This window comes from Oenanthe melanoleuca, chromosome 7 (assembly GCF_029582105.1).
Source record: "Oenanthe melanoleuca isolate GR-GAL-2019-014 chromosome 7, OMel1.0, whole genome shotgun sequence".
Classification (NCBI taxonomy): Eukaryota; Metazoa; Chordata; class Aves; order Passeriformes; family Muscicapidae; genus Oenanthe; species Oenanthe melanoleuca.
Window position 1 is genome coordinate 17,903,501 of NC_079341.1, and position 17,226 is coordinate 17,920,726.

General features: G+C 35.4%; 1 protein-coding gene across 1 annotated transcript in view; it reads right to left on the minus strand.

Moving 5' to 3' along the window:
* Positions 1-966: 966 nt before the first annotated feature.
* Positions 967-17,226, minus strand: part of GAD1 (glutamate decarboxylase 1) — a 34,538-nt gene continuing 18,278 nt past the window's right edge. The window contains exons 8-17 of the mRNA XM_056496730.1: positions 16,203-16,318; positions 16,021-16,100; positions 15,762-15,816; positions 14,558-14,674; positions 14,337-14,401; positions 10,924-11,002; positions 9,252-9,401; positions 7,928-8,035; positions 7,189-7,278; positions 967-5,586 (exon numbers count right to left, since the gene is read on the minus strand). Coding sequence (XP_056352705.1) covers positions 5,413-5,586; positions 7,189-7,278; positions 7,928-8,035; positions 9,252-9,401; positions 10,924-11,002; positions 14,337-14,401; positions 14,558-14,674; positions 15,762-15,816; positions 16,021-16,100; positions 16,203-16,318 — 1,034 coding nt within the window. The 3' untranslated portion in view covers positions 967-5,412. The remainder of the gene's footprint in view (positions 5,587-7,188; positions 7,279-7,927; positions 8,036-9,251; positions 9,402-10,923; positions 11,003-14,336; positions 14,402-14,557; positions 14,675-15,761; positions 15,817-16,020; positions 16,101-16,202; positions 16,319-17,226) is intronic.

Consider the following 17,226-nt stretch of genomic DNA (forward strand, 5'->3'; position numbering starts at 1 on the left):
TGAGAATTTCATTTGATAGAGATTTAATAATTTATATAAATATCCAACACACACACACACACACACACACACATACTGTCAAGGGTAAGGGAAAATAACTTACTATTTCATTCACTATATACTTGTTTAATATTATACTTTAACTGTCCTGGAAAGTCCTACACATAACAGTCATCATCGTGCAAAACTTATTTTTTTCCGATACACACTGAGTATGTAAGGCATATACATGTTCTTCTCATTTATATCAAGGCATATAAATACACTCACAAATACACATCTCAAGTATACTTATCCAATCTGAAATAATTACATTCAGATGCTGAACAGAGTACTTATCCATAGCAGAAATAACTCAAGGTCTGTAATATTTTATCTTCAGCTTTTTCTGTTATTATCATTACTTAAAAATGTTCCATTTTTCCTCAGTAGATAGATCTATTAAAGCAGAGAACCAGAACTTTTCTCTGTCTTTACCAGGTCTACTTAAAATCATTTTCTTGCATCTTACCTTTTCTTCTAACCAAAATTTTAATTTTGCTTTGTCCAAAAGTCTGATTCTTTCAAATGCTTTAATGACACTCAAATGCTCCTGTGTTTTGCAGCCATCCTTCCTTTTATCCTTTGCTTTCAGACAGTGCTTGCATCTTCTCATGTCTTCCTCACTTAGTTGCTCTTCTTGAGTGAACACTACTCCCAATTCATGTATCATCGCCCTCAGCATAACTGTCAAAACTTGCAAATTATGAAACAGTTCAGAAGAAATTCAGGCAGGTGTAATTCTGTTAACCAGAGACTGTACTAACTACAAATAGATTTGTTGTTGTTTTAACATTTTACTGAACAGTCTGTGTGTAAGCTGGACCTTAATACTCACACCATACAATAATCTTCCATAACTTTTAGTGCTTTACATGATGGCTTTTGTATGCTACACTAATTGACTTAGTAAGTTTATTTGCATGTATTTTTCTTATGAGTGGCTGCTTCATAAAATATTTAACTTGGAAATAAAGCTTTTCTTAAGAAAACTCATCCTACTTGAAGGATGAGCATCCTATCCTAAAGCAATCAAAATCAAATTTCCTATATACTGTTAAAATCAAAGACTGTTTTATGGATAATGAATAGAGCAGCAATTAATCAGAATTTATCCATACCATAAAAAAAAAGAATTTTATACTTTTCTGAATTCAAAATTTTTCAATCTATCTGGTATAAAAAATTCTAAAATTATTTTATGTTCTACAAGAGAATGGTGGGTTGCCCCAAAATATGGTCTAGAATCCAGACTTTAAAGCACATTTTTCACATTATACAGTGCTAATAATGTCTCAACAATCCTGTCCAAACTTGCCAAGGTTCTGTGCTTGTGGTTATTCCTCAGCCTCTGTTGGTACAAGCTCACATTCAATCAGCAATTAAAATTAAATAGTTGCCTTAGCATTTTCCTTACTATTTTTAAGATAAGGGATTGTGTTGCATAGTTTTGTCTCATATTCATAAGGAAAAAAAAGATTTCACAAAAATTGTATGAGAAAAATTAGTCATTTTTAAGATAAACTTTTATTGAAAAATTAAAACTGCATTGCATAACTTCTTTATAACTTCAACATTTCTTAAACCACAAAAAAAGAGATTCTGTTAAAAAATCTCTTCATATTTGTCACCATTCAAAAAACAGATTATGAGCTAACTCCATGATGATTTTAAAATTCTGGATTATTCCCAAGGCCCCTGCTTCTGGCTGTCTACTGTGAATATCTTAAAGTTACCTTTAATAACACAATCAGATTTTTTTCTCATTCAAAATCACCAGCTGCTCTTGATTTTTATCCACTGGTCAGTCTTTTCCAAACAAATTATATCAGTTAATAAGCACTGTACCTACCTGCTCAGCTAAGATCTTGCCTATTGTTTAATTGATCTGAATTCACCCATGCAAAGTTTTAGTGATTGTCCATGTGATTTTACAGGCAAAATTGCTACCTCAGAATATATTTTAGACCTCAGAAAAACAAAGTTGCTCACCTGGAATGAAAATGCTTTGCATTAGTCAATATTTCTGTATATCCATACATCCTAATCTCTCACAGTCAATAGTATATGGATTAAAAAGAAGAAAAATTCCAGGCCAGCGTTAGTCTGAGAAGCTGTGGCATATTACTCAGATGGAAACAACCTAATAAGAAAATCACTAATGACTATAACTCCTCTGTTAAAATCAGCTAACCAAGTCAGAAATTAGTATGAGCACAATGCCTGTTGAACAGAGTGTATGTAATAGAAAAACACCTAGAATATTATATTAGAACCAAAAGCTTTGCAAAAATCTAATTGTGGTCATCTGTGTCAGAACACAGCACTGCAGAAAAGCTAGATGAATGCAGAGGGTAGGAAGTTTAAATTAAGCCTTCTGTCTTTAGATACAAACTTATACATTAACTGTCTTACTTCCAAAACAAGAAGGAGGAGCTCCATTATTCCCACCTAGCTGCAAACCATCAATGGCAATAGGAAGAACTCTGATGCACTGAAGAGCTCAAGATCTGTTTCTGACTGATCACAGAACTGTCAGGGGCTTGCTATATGAATGTCAGTCAGCTGTATTATGGTCTTTCCTACAGCTTCTTGATCAGGATGAAGATTATTCCCTTCACCTAGGTTATATGCTTTGAGGAGAATTAACATCTCAGATGCATTAAACTATTATTAGAATATTGAGATGGTGATCTGGATACAGGGTCCATGAGGTTAAAATATTAAGGTTAGAGGACTGAGGGTAAGTTAGAGCTTTAGCACTGCTGTTATTGACAAGGGAGGTGGAGGAAATCAGAAATTCCCACCTAAGAACTGGTGGAAATCATAAGAACCATGGTGTTTGTGTGGAAGACATAAAATCCTCTAGTGAAGCTAAGTCACCAGTTATACATCTTTGGATTAATTATATTAGTTCATATTGTTTCTCATAAACAAGAAGGACTGAAAGAATTTTTTCAATCTTCTGTAGCTGCCCTTTGAATAAAGTAAAACTGGGACCAGATTTCAGACAGAAGTCTGAAATGAAAATGTGACATGTTCTGCTTCAAAGCAAACTTCTTTCTGTACTCTAAGAATAGCTCTCCATGAGAGGTCCTCTGGTTTTGATGAATAGCTAGTATCTATAAAGAGTGGCATTTAATATTATGGAAGTTAGTACTGAGGTTAATATTCATGCCAACTACATCTGTACTGCAGGCCTCAGGTCACACAGCATGGATGTTTGCATCAGGAAATGGAAAGTACTGATTACACAGTAATACAACAGGCTTATGATTGAGGAAGATTGAGGCTTAAGGTCAAGAAGGTGAGAAACAAACTACACTGTCTTGCAAGAAATCTAATGAAAGAAGTACTGTATTGATAAGATTGCTCGGGGTTTTAATGATATGAGGCAATGCAGATCTATTTTGAAAGTCATACTCATAAATCTAAAGGTCTGTGACAAATTTACATTAATTTTTGGATTCAACTTGATTTGAAGAAATGATTTTACAGAAGGTTATGAAAGAGGAATAAGCAAGAGTCCTATGAAAAGCTGGAAAGGTTGTGCTGTAGGATACAGCATTCAACAGCTTCTTCTCCCTGTGCTAACTCAGCCACAAATGTGAGATACCATCCTCAAAACACAGCCAGTGGGACCTGCAGGGTGGAAATCTCTCTTGCCTGTAGGTGTCCTTCCACAGGACTGATAGGGGGCCAGAGAGACTGCAAAAACTGTATAGCATGAGTGTATTTCACAGAAAGTTTCTAAAATACTTCCATTTTATTACTGAGGTGGAGGGGAGGGAGAAAAAGCAATTAATTACTGACCTGCAAAGAATCATGTATGAAAACACTTGAATGACACTAACTCAGTGAACAGAGGATTATTGAATCTCCATTTTGTTCCACTACTCTGTTTCCAGTATGGACTTTTCCATTCAGTAATACTGATTATCTAATGATTAAAATTGATCAAGCTGCAGATGAATCTGGTGTCTATACTTTGAAAAGCCTAACCAGTTGAAATTACTGGGACAAGCTAGCTGTATTAAAAGATACTAAGGTTACTTTTGGTTTTATTTCTTTTATAAGCTCCAAACAAATAGTGAATTCCATTTCACTAAAAGAATTATGCTGGTTAAAACTCCTACAGAATTTAGTCCACAGAGGTCAGTCCTGAAATGAAACTCAAAAACAGGGGCCTTGGTTAGCAATCAATATTCACTAGAAAAGCATTCAGAACACTGAACAGACAGTCTGACATTACAATAAATAAAATTGAAATTTCTAATAATTCTAATAGATTAAAGGGATCCCATAGTTTGGTAGTCTATACACAATGTCAGAATTACTTATCTTCAGTAAAATTATTTGTGAGTTATCACTTTAAGGGCACTAGGATTTAAATGAAAGTGTCAACTAATATTTTCATATTTTTTCTTTGGCTCACAAAGACACTAAAATACCATAAACATTATTTAGAACTTCAATAATATATAAATAGGTTACATTACAAACGGAAGAAAATACAAGACAACTCTTCAGCATGGTAAACCTCTGCATATAAATAAGCAAATATTTCAGATACCTACAATCAAACAGTTATCTTGCTGTAAAACTATTACATTTCAATCCTTTTACACAAAGTCATTTAACAATAATGTACACAATCTACACAAATTAACCTCTAAAAATACAGCAATAATATATATACCTGTTACAATGACTGTGCTACTGTCATCCCCTGATTTGACACTAAAGGGCGAGTACAACTATTTTACTCAAAGGTGCTCTTAGAGATTGCTGTTTTTTATGTGAGAAAAGCACCAACAATAAGATCTAATACTGTTATACATTTTTCTTTAGCTCCTAAGAATCTACATTTTAGAAATGTTTCTATATGTCTATTTCTGTCTGGCAGAAAAACTTGTAGCACATTATCCACATCAAAGTTGTTGAAGGAAAACTTAATTTTCTTAAAGTGGAAAACATGCTGTGGCTTAGATCTAAGTTTATAACCACTTTAGATATATATATATATATGTATGTATATATATAATTATATTTATTTATTTATACTGTACATATATTCTGTGCAGAGTTCTTAATTTGCTATTTTAATACTTATTAATTTTCTGCTGTCTACAATAAACAAGACTAATGTAAAAGTCAATAGTACTTCAACTTCAAGATAATACATTTTCCCTCAATAATATGATCTACCAATACTTATATATTTCAGTAGCCTATAGTTGTTTTGTTTAAGGATGTCTTAGGAGACTGGAACTTACAGAAAGAGCATTTCCTTAAAACATGTTCTGCAGAACTGGGTTATAAAAATAACCAGTGCAGGAAAACAATGAATTAGAGAAATAAATAATTCAACCACTACAGGTCCTGCCCCAATCTCTCAATTTCCTCAATGAGGAAGTCAATGTCAGACTTAGTTGCAGCTGGGTTTGAGATGACCATTCGGAAGAAGTTGACTTTATCACCCTGAGGCTGATATCCAACCATAGTGGTACCTGATTCCATCATCAATGCCTTGATTTTTGGTGCCACCTTTATCATTTAAAAAAAAGAAAAAAAAAAGAGAGAGAGAGAAACAAAGAGAGAGGAAAAAAATTATTCTTTCCTTGTATGTTGCAACGTTTCTTAATTCAGAAAAATAAATGACAGGCATTTGTTTTAATAAAGATGTCTGTAACAAGAAAAATATTGAAAAACTAAATATGTAAGACTGGCTATCAAAGGAAAACTGACAACAATAAGATCCATCTTTTTGATTTACAAATTAATAGCATCCCAAAATATTCAATATATAATAATTTTATATATTAAATGTTTATCTCATTTCCTTGTGCTGAAGATTTTGTCATGATGAAACATTTTTTGCTTCTATATCAAAGTCCACTTCAGACTTTCTTGAGGGCAATGGAAATTTTTCCATGAGAATTTTATGTATTCTCAAAGCATTTTGTATGTGGGGACAACAATGGAAATTTTTCAACAAGATCTATGTCATAAAGAATATTTTTTGTTAGCATAAGCCTTGGAAACCTTCCAGTAGTTTTGCAGTACTGTGCATTTACCACAATCTCACTTCCTCGGTATAATTTACAAGGAATAATGTTCTGACAGTCTTAATATTTGGTATTGACTAAGCCCAGTTTTTCCATCCAGACCTTCATTCTCCTTCTCTGCTTTCTGCCAGGCAAGGTCATATGTCTGGCTCTTTTACTGTTTTGTAGAATGCTTTATAGTGTCCTCTAACATTTAACATTCAATCAAATCAAATATTTCATCTCTCTTGCTGTTTCTTACCTCTTACCTCTATCTTCCTCTATTCTCTTTTTTTTTTTTTTTTTTTCCTTTTGGCAATTTCTTGATCTAACATGGGACTAGCTAGACCCAAGAATTTCACCCAGGAATTTCTATTCTCTTTCCCCACTGTGATGCAGTCATTAAATCCTCTACAAAATCTCCCAAGTTTGCCCATTCTTCTCCCTTCCCTACCACACACACACACACACACACACACACACACACACACGCACACGCACACACAAAAGAGCTATTATTTTTGACACCTGTGAAATCATTCTTTGGTCTCCTGAATATATTTCATTCCACTTCTGTCTAAAACACTGCTACAAAATTACTGCATTTTGCTTCCCTCAGGTCCTGACATGTAACATTACATCTTTTCTGGTGGTGCTTCTCTAATGCTTTCACTTCCCTCTACCACTTCAAATAAATGTATCCCAAAGTCCTCCAAAGGGTATTCATTTTCACTGAAATGCATTAATGCATTGGCATTTAAAATCAAAATAAATACCTGAGAAGGAACTTACAGGTTTTCATGTCCTTTACCTCTCCAAGCATTTTCAAACAATTACCCTCCTGTTTCTCCTGTTGATAAGCTGTCCTGTCCAAAGAAGACTGTGGTGTCTGTAGGCCTAGCTATGTTTTGAAGGCTTGTAAGACTTGTGAGCACAGGATAACTGAATATGCTCTGAATCTGGTTCTATAGGGAAAATATTACTTCAGTATTAATATAAATAAAAGACAAAAGTGAACAAACATAAAGGCCATAATAAGCAATGGAGAACTGACATCTCAGAATTTGGAATTATCTTTTTACATTTAACCAAAAATACTTACCCTGTGTAACTTTTCTCTTCTCTCATCAGAGTCTGGCATGCCCCTGAGGCTTGGAGGAATATACCAAAAACATACATTTGTATGCTCTGGCTGCAAAAAGAACCATACACATCAATTAAAAAAATTATACAGATCAGTCTCCCACTAAAGGCTAGTCAGTAGATGAAAGAAAAAAAATACTATTAACTTTCCTAGTCCTGTATGTTAAACAGAAAGAAATGGATTGCAATACTGCTGCTTGCCTCTGCTGCCTTAGATTCACTGTACATCGTCCCTTTTGCAATATTTAGGTTGCTAATGAAGTGCAAATGCTTTTCCCTTTTCTGCAGTTGTATGAGTAACTGTTTTTCAGGATCACAGCAAGGGCAACCCAATTTTCCTTTTCTTAGTAGAGGGAGAAATGAAGTTTATACTATGACCCAAAGGTTTATGTAGTGGCACTAGCAACAGAATAGACAGCAAAAATAGCAGATTCTCAGTTTTGTACATAATAATCTCAGTAGGAGTAGGCTGTACTAAGATAACCTTCATGCCCTAAACTGAGAAGGCCTCTGCAGAAGAGGAGGAGATAAACTTGACATTTATGGTACAAAACCACATGAATTTGACAAAAAAACTGCCCAGATAGCAATGTCATGTAGCTCTTCAGAAAATAAAAGCAGTTTTGCATAGCTGTTTTGAAGAACTGTGAGAAGCATGTAGACAAATTTGGTTCATACATATGCAAAAACGAACTTACCTCCCCTTCAAAAACCATCTCAAATTCTTCTCTGTTTTTGATTTTAGTGTAGAGATATTCTGCCAGCTCCAGGCATTTATTGATCTGATTTTCAAATCCTACTGTACCCTGTTTTAATAAGAAAGTAGGTATTAATTATATGGTTGGTTTTTTTCTCCCTCTGCTCTGATGCAATCAGCTTTTCAGATCAATGGTAAAAAAGTGACTAAAGGTGGCCCAGCTGTAAGTCACTATCTGGTTTGTCTCCTTTTAAGAGAATTTATTATGAAAATAACAAGAACTTTCACTATTTTTAGTAGATTATTTTAGGTCTTTAGTATTTTTTCCTGCTTTTCAAAAATACTATGGATATTATGGCTTGGCTTCACAGCAGCTGCTGAAAGACCAGAAACTTGTAATGGGAACTCAGTTGAAAGTGTAAGAATTGGGAAGTAAATTATTTCCCTTGAGCAGTTTGCTAGAAATGTGCATTTAACCAGCAAGCAAAAGTCTGCAATATGTTTGCTAGAAGTCACTTGCCTACTCACTGATATCTTGTCAAGATCATAATCCCAGAAAAAGTATATGAATGTTGACAATAAATGGTTGGAGATAAAAAATCTCACTTTCTACATGAATGAAACAGCAAGCATTTTCTCCCAAAGTGAAAATTGTTTTATGATTTTAGAGTTTATCATCAGATTTAATAACAATTCTATTTAAAAAATAGAGTCCAGACTGGTTACCCAACTGAATTCCCATTTGCCAGCAGAAGAGCAAGGATAACAGTAATGAGGTGACTGCAGATACAGCAATAAAAATGGAATGTGTTTTCCTGACTACATAAACCCTCACCTTGTGAACATGTAAGCCTGGACATAAGCCCATGCTTAAATTGAGCCATCCAGACATACCACATTAGTACCAGGTAATCAGCTGTAGAATCATCACTTGGGCTTTGTTTTCCAAGTTGCTTATAATATCTATGAATTGAAATGTCATGTTCAAAGGACCCATGTGAGTCATCAAGGCTACTCTGCTGTTACTACAAGTAATCTGTCATAAAATAGGCATGCAAGTGTAGAGCATCTCAACAAAGGATCATTTTGTTGCCCTGCCTTCATTGCTTTTTCTGCAGGACTCATCTAGTGACTTAAACCTTTCTTCTAATTGCCATCTGAATTTACTGACAGCTAGCATTGTTCCACAATTGACAAAGTTCCTTTCTGAACTCATTCTTGGATACTTGTGTGTTTAGAGATTGTAATGACACAAATATTTATGTTAAAGTATTCCATTACATGAATACATTTCTGTTTTTTTGAACTAAACTCTTGTTATTTACCTTTGCTTTCCACATCAACCAGAATTTGAAAATGTCCACATGTCGACCACACTGTATTGCCTTATCTCCAGTGTCGTAGGAGACATCATACTGTTTGTCTGGCTGGAAGAGATAGCCTGCACACATTTGATTGCAGCCTTGAAGGATGCCCTACAATGAAAAACACGTACACTTATATGACTTACCTGGCATTTGTGCATGAGAGAATGTACACGTTAATAATGCATAAAAATCTATTTTAAACATGTACAGGAGAATTGCTCTTTGATGGGACATATTATAACGTAATGACCTTGTTTTGTAAACCTGAGCCACAAAATTAATTTGATAATCTATGGTGGTTCTCTTAGAACACAAACACCACCCCCAAGAAAACATACACAAATCAGTTTGGATCTTTAGTTTGTGATTTAGCTTCACCTACTTCAATTTATAAGGCTATATTCTTTAAACTTAAATTTATGATTTGTTAAATTACACACTAGAATAAAGCTGTGATCTCTCAGTGCAACAGATTTCTACACAAAATTAAATGAAAAAACTTAAGGTTTAAACTTTGTATGTTGTTCAGCTTTATGACACAACATTAGTGATAAGAACAAATGACATAAACTGGATATTTTTTGCATATAAATAAATATGGTTTGCAGACCAATAGAAATCTATGAACTACTGGTAAAAATGTCTGGTGAAAACACTGAGCAGCAAATTCTTACACATGACATTCCTTAAATGGTTTGCATTTCCTTCAGTGTTTATTAGTGTTTTTTTCAAGAAACTTGAAGACACCAGTCTGTCTCATAAGTACAAACATATCTATCAAAATTCTCATATAGGAAACCAAAACTCTTGCCAAAATCCTGCAATAGCTGGCACAACAAGCATGCATGCCACTAAACAAAGGCTCGTGCTTCCCTTCAATAGATGTGTTTTACAAAGGGAAATAAATGCTGCAGTCCACAGTTTAGAGATGGATTGGCTGGAAGAACAATGGCAGACCTAGGGCTGCATAACTCTTCCATCCCAGCTCTACACACAGGGATTACTTCTTCAATTAAGCGCTTCCAGTAGCAATTGACATACAGGAGATCAGTAGACAACATCATTAGTCCTATCCACAACTGATATTATTTTGTTTTTTATCATTTAATAGAAATGTGTATTGCTTAAAAGAAACAAGACACTGGTTTTGCTTTCATTGATGACAACAAAGAATATAGATGTCAGCCCTAAAAGTACAGGCATAATAAAAGCAGCATGTTTTCTTTTTGACAGAACTGGAAAACTTCTAAACCCCTGTGTAAGGTAAAAACTTGCTTCTTACTCAAGCAGTTTAGACTGTGACCAAGTACTAAGACTGAGGCTGTATGTTCAATATATCATAGAAACAATGGGGTAGGTGCTCAGATGAAGTACATTAGCATGGCTCTGTGGTTGCTATTAGAATATGCAAAGATTTAACAGGTGAGGATCTGACCCATGTTGTCTACAACTTTAATAAAAAAAGCTAAAAACCCCAGATAAAACAACTTCCAAAACACAATGTAAATCCACACAATTATTCCTTCCAAAATAAGTTTTGGAATTAAATAGATTTTGCAGTACCCTCTTAAAAAGTAGGGCTTGATATTTACTTTTTTTTTTTTTTTTAATTATTAAATATAAGGCAGACCTTCTCCCGGACAAGAATGGCAGAACATTGTAACAGCACACCCATCATCTTGTGTGGATTCCAAGTGACTGAGTTGGCTCTGCAAAAAAATTACACATTCAGATAGGTCTAGAATACAGAAACTAAGTCTGAATCAGTCACCTTTGTTTTCTGCTTTCAGCTGGAATATATGGAGTTTAGACCATGATGATATCACTATGGATATTATTACTGTCTTAAGCGTCTCCTTTCCCAGCTTTGCTGTCCAGGAAAGGAAATTTTTTTGTGTGTTAACATTGCAATTTCAGACATGATTAGTTTATATTATTACTAATACCAGCTAATTAGTATCAGACTGATTAGTTGATACAGAAACATCATCTCCAGAAGAGTTCTCCTCTAGAAATAGCACTAATAAAAATAACAAAACGGCTTTGACATGTTCTATCAATTCATGGTACTGAGGTGGGAAGTGGGGGTGCCAGAGAATTAAGGGACTAATATGAATTGTGGGAGAATACATACACTAAACAGCTTTACTAAACAGCTGCTGGAAAAATAGGAAGTAAAAAGACATTCTGCATGCTTACCTGCTTTCCCAGTTAGAGCCACAGCCCTTGCTTGTCAAGCCCATGGACTGTTAAAAGGCCCTAAAACTTTACATCATATCCTACCATTCTGTATATAAAGCTTAAAATTTCTTACATGTAAACAGAAGTGAATGCATAAGATCACCTAATTTACAAGTCAAACAGATGTTCTGTGCTTTAACATACTATCCTAGACAGTTTAATGGTGACACTGAAATAAATGTGCCAACATTGCACATCCATTGACCTTTTCACCCTAAGTAATTAATTATCAAGCGTCTTGATTCACTGCATGTTCCAGAGAAGCAAAGTGCATAATTGTATTTCACTGACTGTGCATGTGTTTTTATAATGTGGTTGAAAGAAAATGAAAAGGTATTTCCTCTTCTTCTACACCCTGCTCTCAGAGGACACAGACACAACCACAGTTTCTCTGTTTTGAGCAACACAGTGATGTCTTCACCCCAATCTGAGGACCACTGATTTGTAGGTTCAATTCCAACCCCTGTATGTGCTAGGTTAGACTGTAGCACCCTCAGCTGAAAGAACAGTGCAGACTTTGCTGTACCTGGGGAGGTCACCATCCATCTAACATCAGCTTATGCGGTGCAGATAAATACCTCAGACTTAGGAGGAAATTATCTTTTAGAACACCTTCACCAGTAGTTCAGATGGAGCAGCCAGGAAAAAGGAATTTATATAACAAATTATTTCCTTCTTAAAACACCAAGCCTTCAGTTTAGCACATTCATTTAACTTTCAGGGCTTCAAACAAAGACAATTTTAAGTTATTCCTCACAAGGAACAATAAGTTTATTTTAACATGAAGCTGTCGGTCTCTCCTCAGTGCAGCCCCCAGCCAGAGGCTGTCCCACCACAGGCAGTCCCAGCTCTGTGCCATGGCAGCATCCCAGTGCTCCGTGCCAACGTGCCCAAGCAGGCCAAACACAGCCTGAGTGTGAGCACAGAGCCCAGCTGGGGCCCCTGACAGGCAATTACACTGTGCACGTGGGCCCATCCCGTCTTTGAAGGTCTGAATAGCTGACTAGGAAAGAAATAATTTCATGCTTCATGGCCTGCTGCCTTCTGCATTTGCTTAAAATTATAGCCTTAATTAGCACCTCAGGGTTGACCTCAGGTCAAAAGGGGTGTGCCAAACTCCTGTGACCAAACCTCTGTATCTTAAGAAAATTATTTTGCAATGCTGACTTAATATTAGACACATTGCCATGAGTCACAAGCAAATTGGACTGGGCAAAGGCTGATAGGATTCTGCTACTTCAGAGTACTCCACACCACATTCTGCCGTCCTTGTGACCGAAGGGTACACATGGTTTTGCTGCCAGTTCTTCCATACACTATCATTGATGTTGTTACTCTTCACTTACTGTATGATATGCCCAAACCTAGGATAATTTGTCTTCCCTAAGGAAGAGCATTGCTCACTGTACTAATTTTACAAATTTACACAGTGCCCATATTCAGAACAGCCAACTCAAGGAAGAAATTTGGTACTAATTTAAAAGTATATGGATAGAGCTTGCTTCAAATGTTTTTTGCTTCCCTGAAGGCTGATATCTGCAATGATAGGAAAGGTCTAAAATTTCAGATTCTTCATTGCTTTTCTGATTTTTTTCAGATGGGCACCATTTTATGGTTCAATGCTTCAGAGGAAATCTAGAGACCAGCACACCCATGGGATTGTAAATACATCCTCTTCTATGGACTTGTCATCAATGGATATGGGAACAACTGTGCCAAAGACACTACACCTGGACTGACTCCTGAGTCGAAATTGTAAGGACCAGTGGAATGGTTACACTCTCACTCTGCTGTCACTATCAACACAGATGCTTTGCCTCTTTAAATTTGATTCAGTAAAAGGCTGGCTTCTGGTCTCAGTGAGCATCTTGGCAAGCTGGGCTTTGTACCTGGGGGTACACACATGCTCTTTTCTGCAGACATCACTCTGACCACTGCAAGAGCTTCCTGCACATATCATGTAATCCCCACTTGGCACCCACGCACAGGCCCCTGTGCCCTGAGACAGGTGAGCATCTGACCCTTTCTGGCCTCTGCAAATTACCTCAAACCACTCACTAGTACAGCACAAGTATAGCAGCTCTGTCTTCCTTTCAGGCTTTAAAGGTACAGAAACTTGCCCCTGAAAACTGCTGCTAATTCAGTCTCTGCCTCCTTTCTTTGTTGTATATACACCTATCTAGTGTGTGTGTGTGTGTGTGTGTGTGTGTGTGTAGGTGTGTGTTTATGTGTGTGTGTGTGTAAATAAGAGTGATATAAGACTAAGACTATGTATGTGTTCCATTTACAGAATACTCATGAACATATACTCTTTATTTTCCAGAAAAACTGCAAACATCTTTCAGGAGAGAACTTCTACAAATTCCCACTGTGGGTATTCATGCTCAAACACCTTCCCTGAATCCCTCATTTATCACTGCTATTCTCAAAGCCCTACATTTCAGAGATTGTTTAGCTCTCACACTTCATTTTTTCTTCAAATACTTCTCCATCCACTCCCAGACTTATGATCCCTTCAAAGCTATGCACAGAACAATTACCCTTCCTTTTTGCCAAGTAATATCCTTGTCTTCTTCAAATCTGCTGAAAACTTACCTCTCACTCCATGGTACATCACAGATTTCTTCTGTAATATTGTTTCAATCTCCCTAGTCTGAACCTTTCCCTTTTGTCTCGCTAGTGTTTAATTTAGTGTTTAAACTCCTTGATGTAACAAAGGAATATTTTCATGAATTGTTGGAGTGTGGTGTACCTTTTGAAAGTACTTTAAGAGCAGTATTACAAACAAGCCCTGTGTAGTACCTTTCTATTCCATTCAGTTTATGACGGTGCTTTCGGGACATTAAGAGCCCTCCTCCCCAGGCAGCCTGGAAGAGAAAGAAAAAAGAGAACACTCAATTTTTTGAAAAAGCTCAACAGATTTTAATTTACTCAGGATCTAGTAATAAATATTTTATTTCAAGAAAGTAAGTGTAAACTAAGATCGTCTTTTACTTGACCAGCAGCAATTTTTGGTTACTTACATCTACATGGAGCCAGAGGTTGTATTTTTCACAAATGTCTGCAATCTCCTGTATTGGATCAAAGGCTCCAAATACTGTTGTGCCTGCAGTTGCGTTTACAAAAAGAGGAACATAACCCTACAATAAAAATTAAAATATCAATTATAAATTGAAAACACTTTCAGAAAAAAAAAAAAAAATCCATCCAGAAACATAATTTCATTTTGTAACCTAAAGATGTGTTTCTTCCCATGTGAAAAGCACAACATAAGCAACACTAGAAACTAACTACTTATACTACCATATACATGGTAAGAACAAACTGTTTTTTTCTTTATTTTCTTGTAATTTCACAAAATTAACTAGTTAGAAGATAAAAGAATATTATTTTGTCTAATCTCTTTCAATGAGGAGATTAAAACAACGTAGTGGAAGATGAGCAATATTCAAGTAAATTTGGGACTTTTACAGCAACATAAACAAAAATTAATTAAATGTGATTTGTAAGTCACGATTTGAAGGCTTGAAATTGTTCCTTTAGTCTTTATCTACTAATAAACAGAACAAAGCAGAACAAAGCAAGCTAAAACAAAAGAAATAAATGAGAAAATATTAGACCAAAGAGAGAGAATTTTGAATTAGATTAAATAAATGTGAACTGCTATTTCATAGTGTTCAAATGTAAAGAAGTTAAGAAATAAAAGAAAAAAATAATATTGATTTCTCTTTGGTTATTTTATAAAAAAATCATGGGTTTTTCTGCTGCATTCATTCAAGAAATAGCCATTAAGGCCTAAAATTTAAGCACACTTTCTATATTTAACAAATATACATGCTACCTTCATGAAATCAAATAGGATTTTTTAAGGGCTCTGTAGAATCTTTTATGGGTTTGGCTAAAGTTAAAAGTTTAGATAAAAGTAGCTTAGATTTTATGTTTCCATGCTTGTTTCCATATATTTTCAAACTGGAAGTTATTTTTAAAAATCATGAACTACAGTTGTGGTTCAAGAGGTAAAAGTCTTTTGGTTTTAAACAGAAAATGGAAACCTTACCAACAGGTAATTCTGTAAACAATACACTAATGTATAATTAAGCATATAAAAATACTGTTATTATATTTATATCATTATAATGTTCTCTTTAATATCAACACTCAGGGTCCAAAGGAAGAAGCAATTTTACTAAGCCAAGCAGTTAAGCACTAATTTTTAAAAACACAAACCTTTTCTTTTGCTTCCAGAATTTTTGCCTCCAAATCAGCTGGTATTATTTTGCCTCTGTAATTAGCACAGAAACAGAAAGACAAAGAAAATTAAATAATATATATGGAAATAATAGCTGCAGTTGAAATAATTTAATAGGATTTTCTCAACAGGCCATTAGCAACTTGACACACAGTACTGAATCAGCCCTTAAACAGAATAAAACAAATTTAACAGATGAACACATTTAATCTATCAAAACTTTAGTAGTCATCCTACCTTTCATTGCATTTTATCAAAACAACATTGTCTGTTCCAAATCCAAGTGCGGCTCCAGCTTTCTTTATTGAGTAGTGACTCTGCAGCAAACATATGGACATGAAATGGAGTGGTTGTTTAATGATGAAGCATTTTCACAAAGTATGTCAGCAAATTAAGTATTAGCAGTGTATTAAGCTCACATGTTCTGAGGTAAAGAGAACCAGTTTAGGGACTGCAGCCATGCCTTTGGTTTTCACTTCAGGGAAGTACTTGTAGCGTGCAGCCATTATGCTGTACATGTTGGAGATTGCTCCTCCTGTGAATGAATAAATAAATGAATAATAAAATAGTGATAATGAAAAAAGAAGTATATTATACCCCAGACATACAAGTCTCATTTGTATAATGCAGTGAAAGTGGCAGTGAACTATGAAAAAAATATTTCTCTGAAATGCACAGCCATCTGTCTAAATAGCATAGAACAGACTCTCGAGAAAGCCAGAGTGATAATCAGAATTTCCTAAATGCCATCTTTTTCAGTTGCTATAATTTTGTAACACATTCCTAAAAAGTCAGCTTTCCTTGTGCTGCTTTTGCACGATAATTTCTTGTTAGCAAGAGCAGCAGGAGCTTACTAACTTCTCTGAGATTGTAGAAATGTCACATCCTGGATGGATTTATCCCATTTTACTGAGGTAGATACTCAAAGGTAGATTTCTACAGCTGAGCTACTTCTAAACTCCCTCACAGTCAGTTATGGGAAAGAGGTACTTCACAGGCTATGATTCAGCTAATCTATTTACACACTTACTTTTGAAGAATTTGAATAGAGGGAAAGCATCTATTTCTCTTGGTTTGCTGCTAAGAAGAGCCCTGAACAATTAGCTCCGTTCTTTGGTGCAGACCTCAAGCCTTAATGGTATCAATCTTACCCCTAAGCCTAGGACGACTTCTTCCTCTAAAATTTTTTCATTGATGAGAACACAGAAAGATCTGTATTTTTCTAGCAGATAGGACTGGAGATCAAGAAAGTGTGCACTTTATGTGGGCTGTTCCAAAAGGAGGTGGTTTTGTCCTTTATGCTCTGTTAACAGGATGGTCCCAACAGTTCCCTCAAGCCAAATCCAGAAAAGTTCTGCTGGGCATCCACATTGCCCACATGGTGACCAGGACCTTCACATGGTTCATCCTCAGCCATTTCTGTCACTGCTCACTGCTTTTATC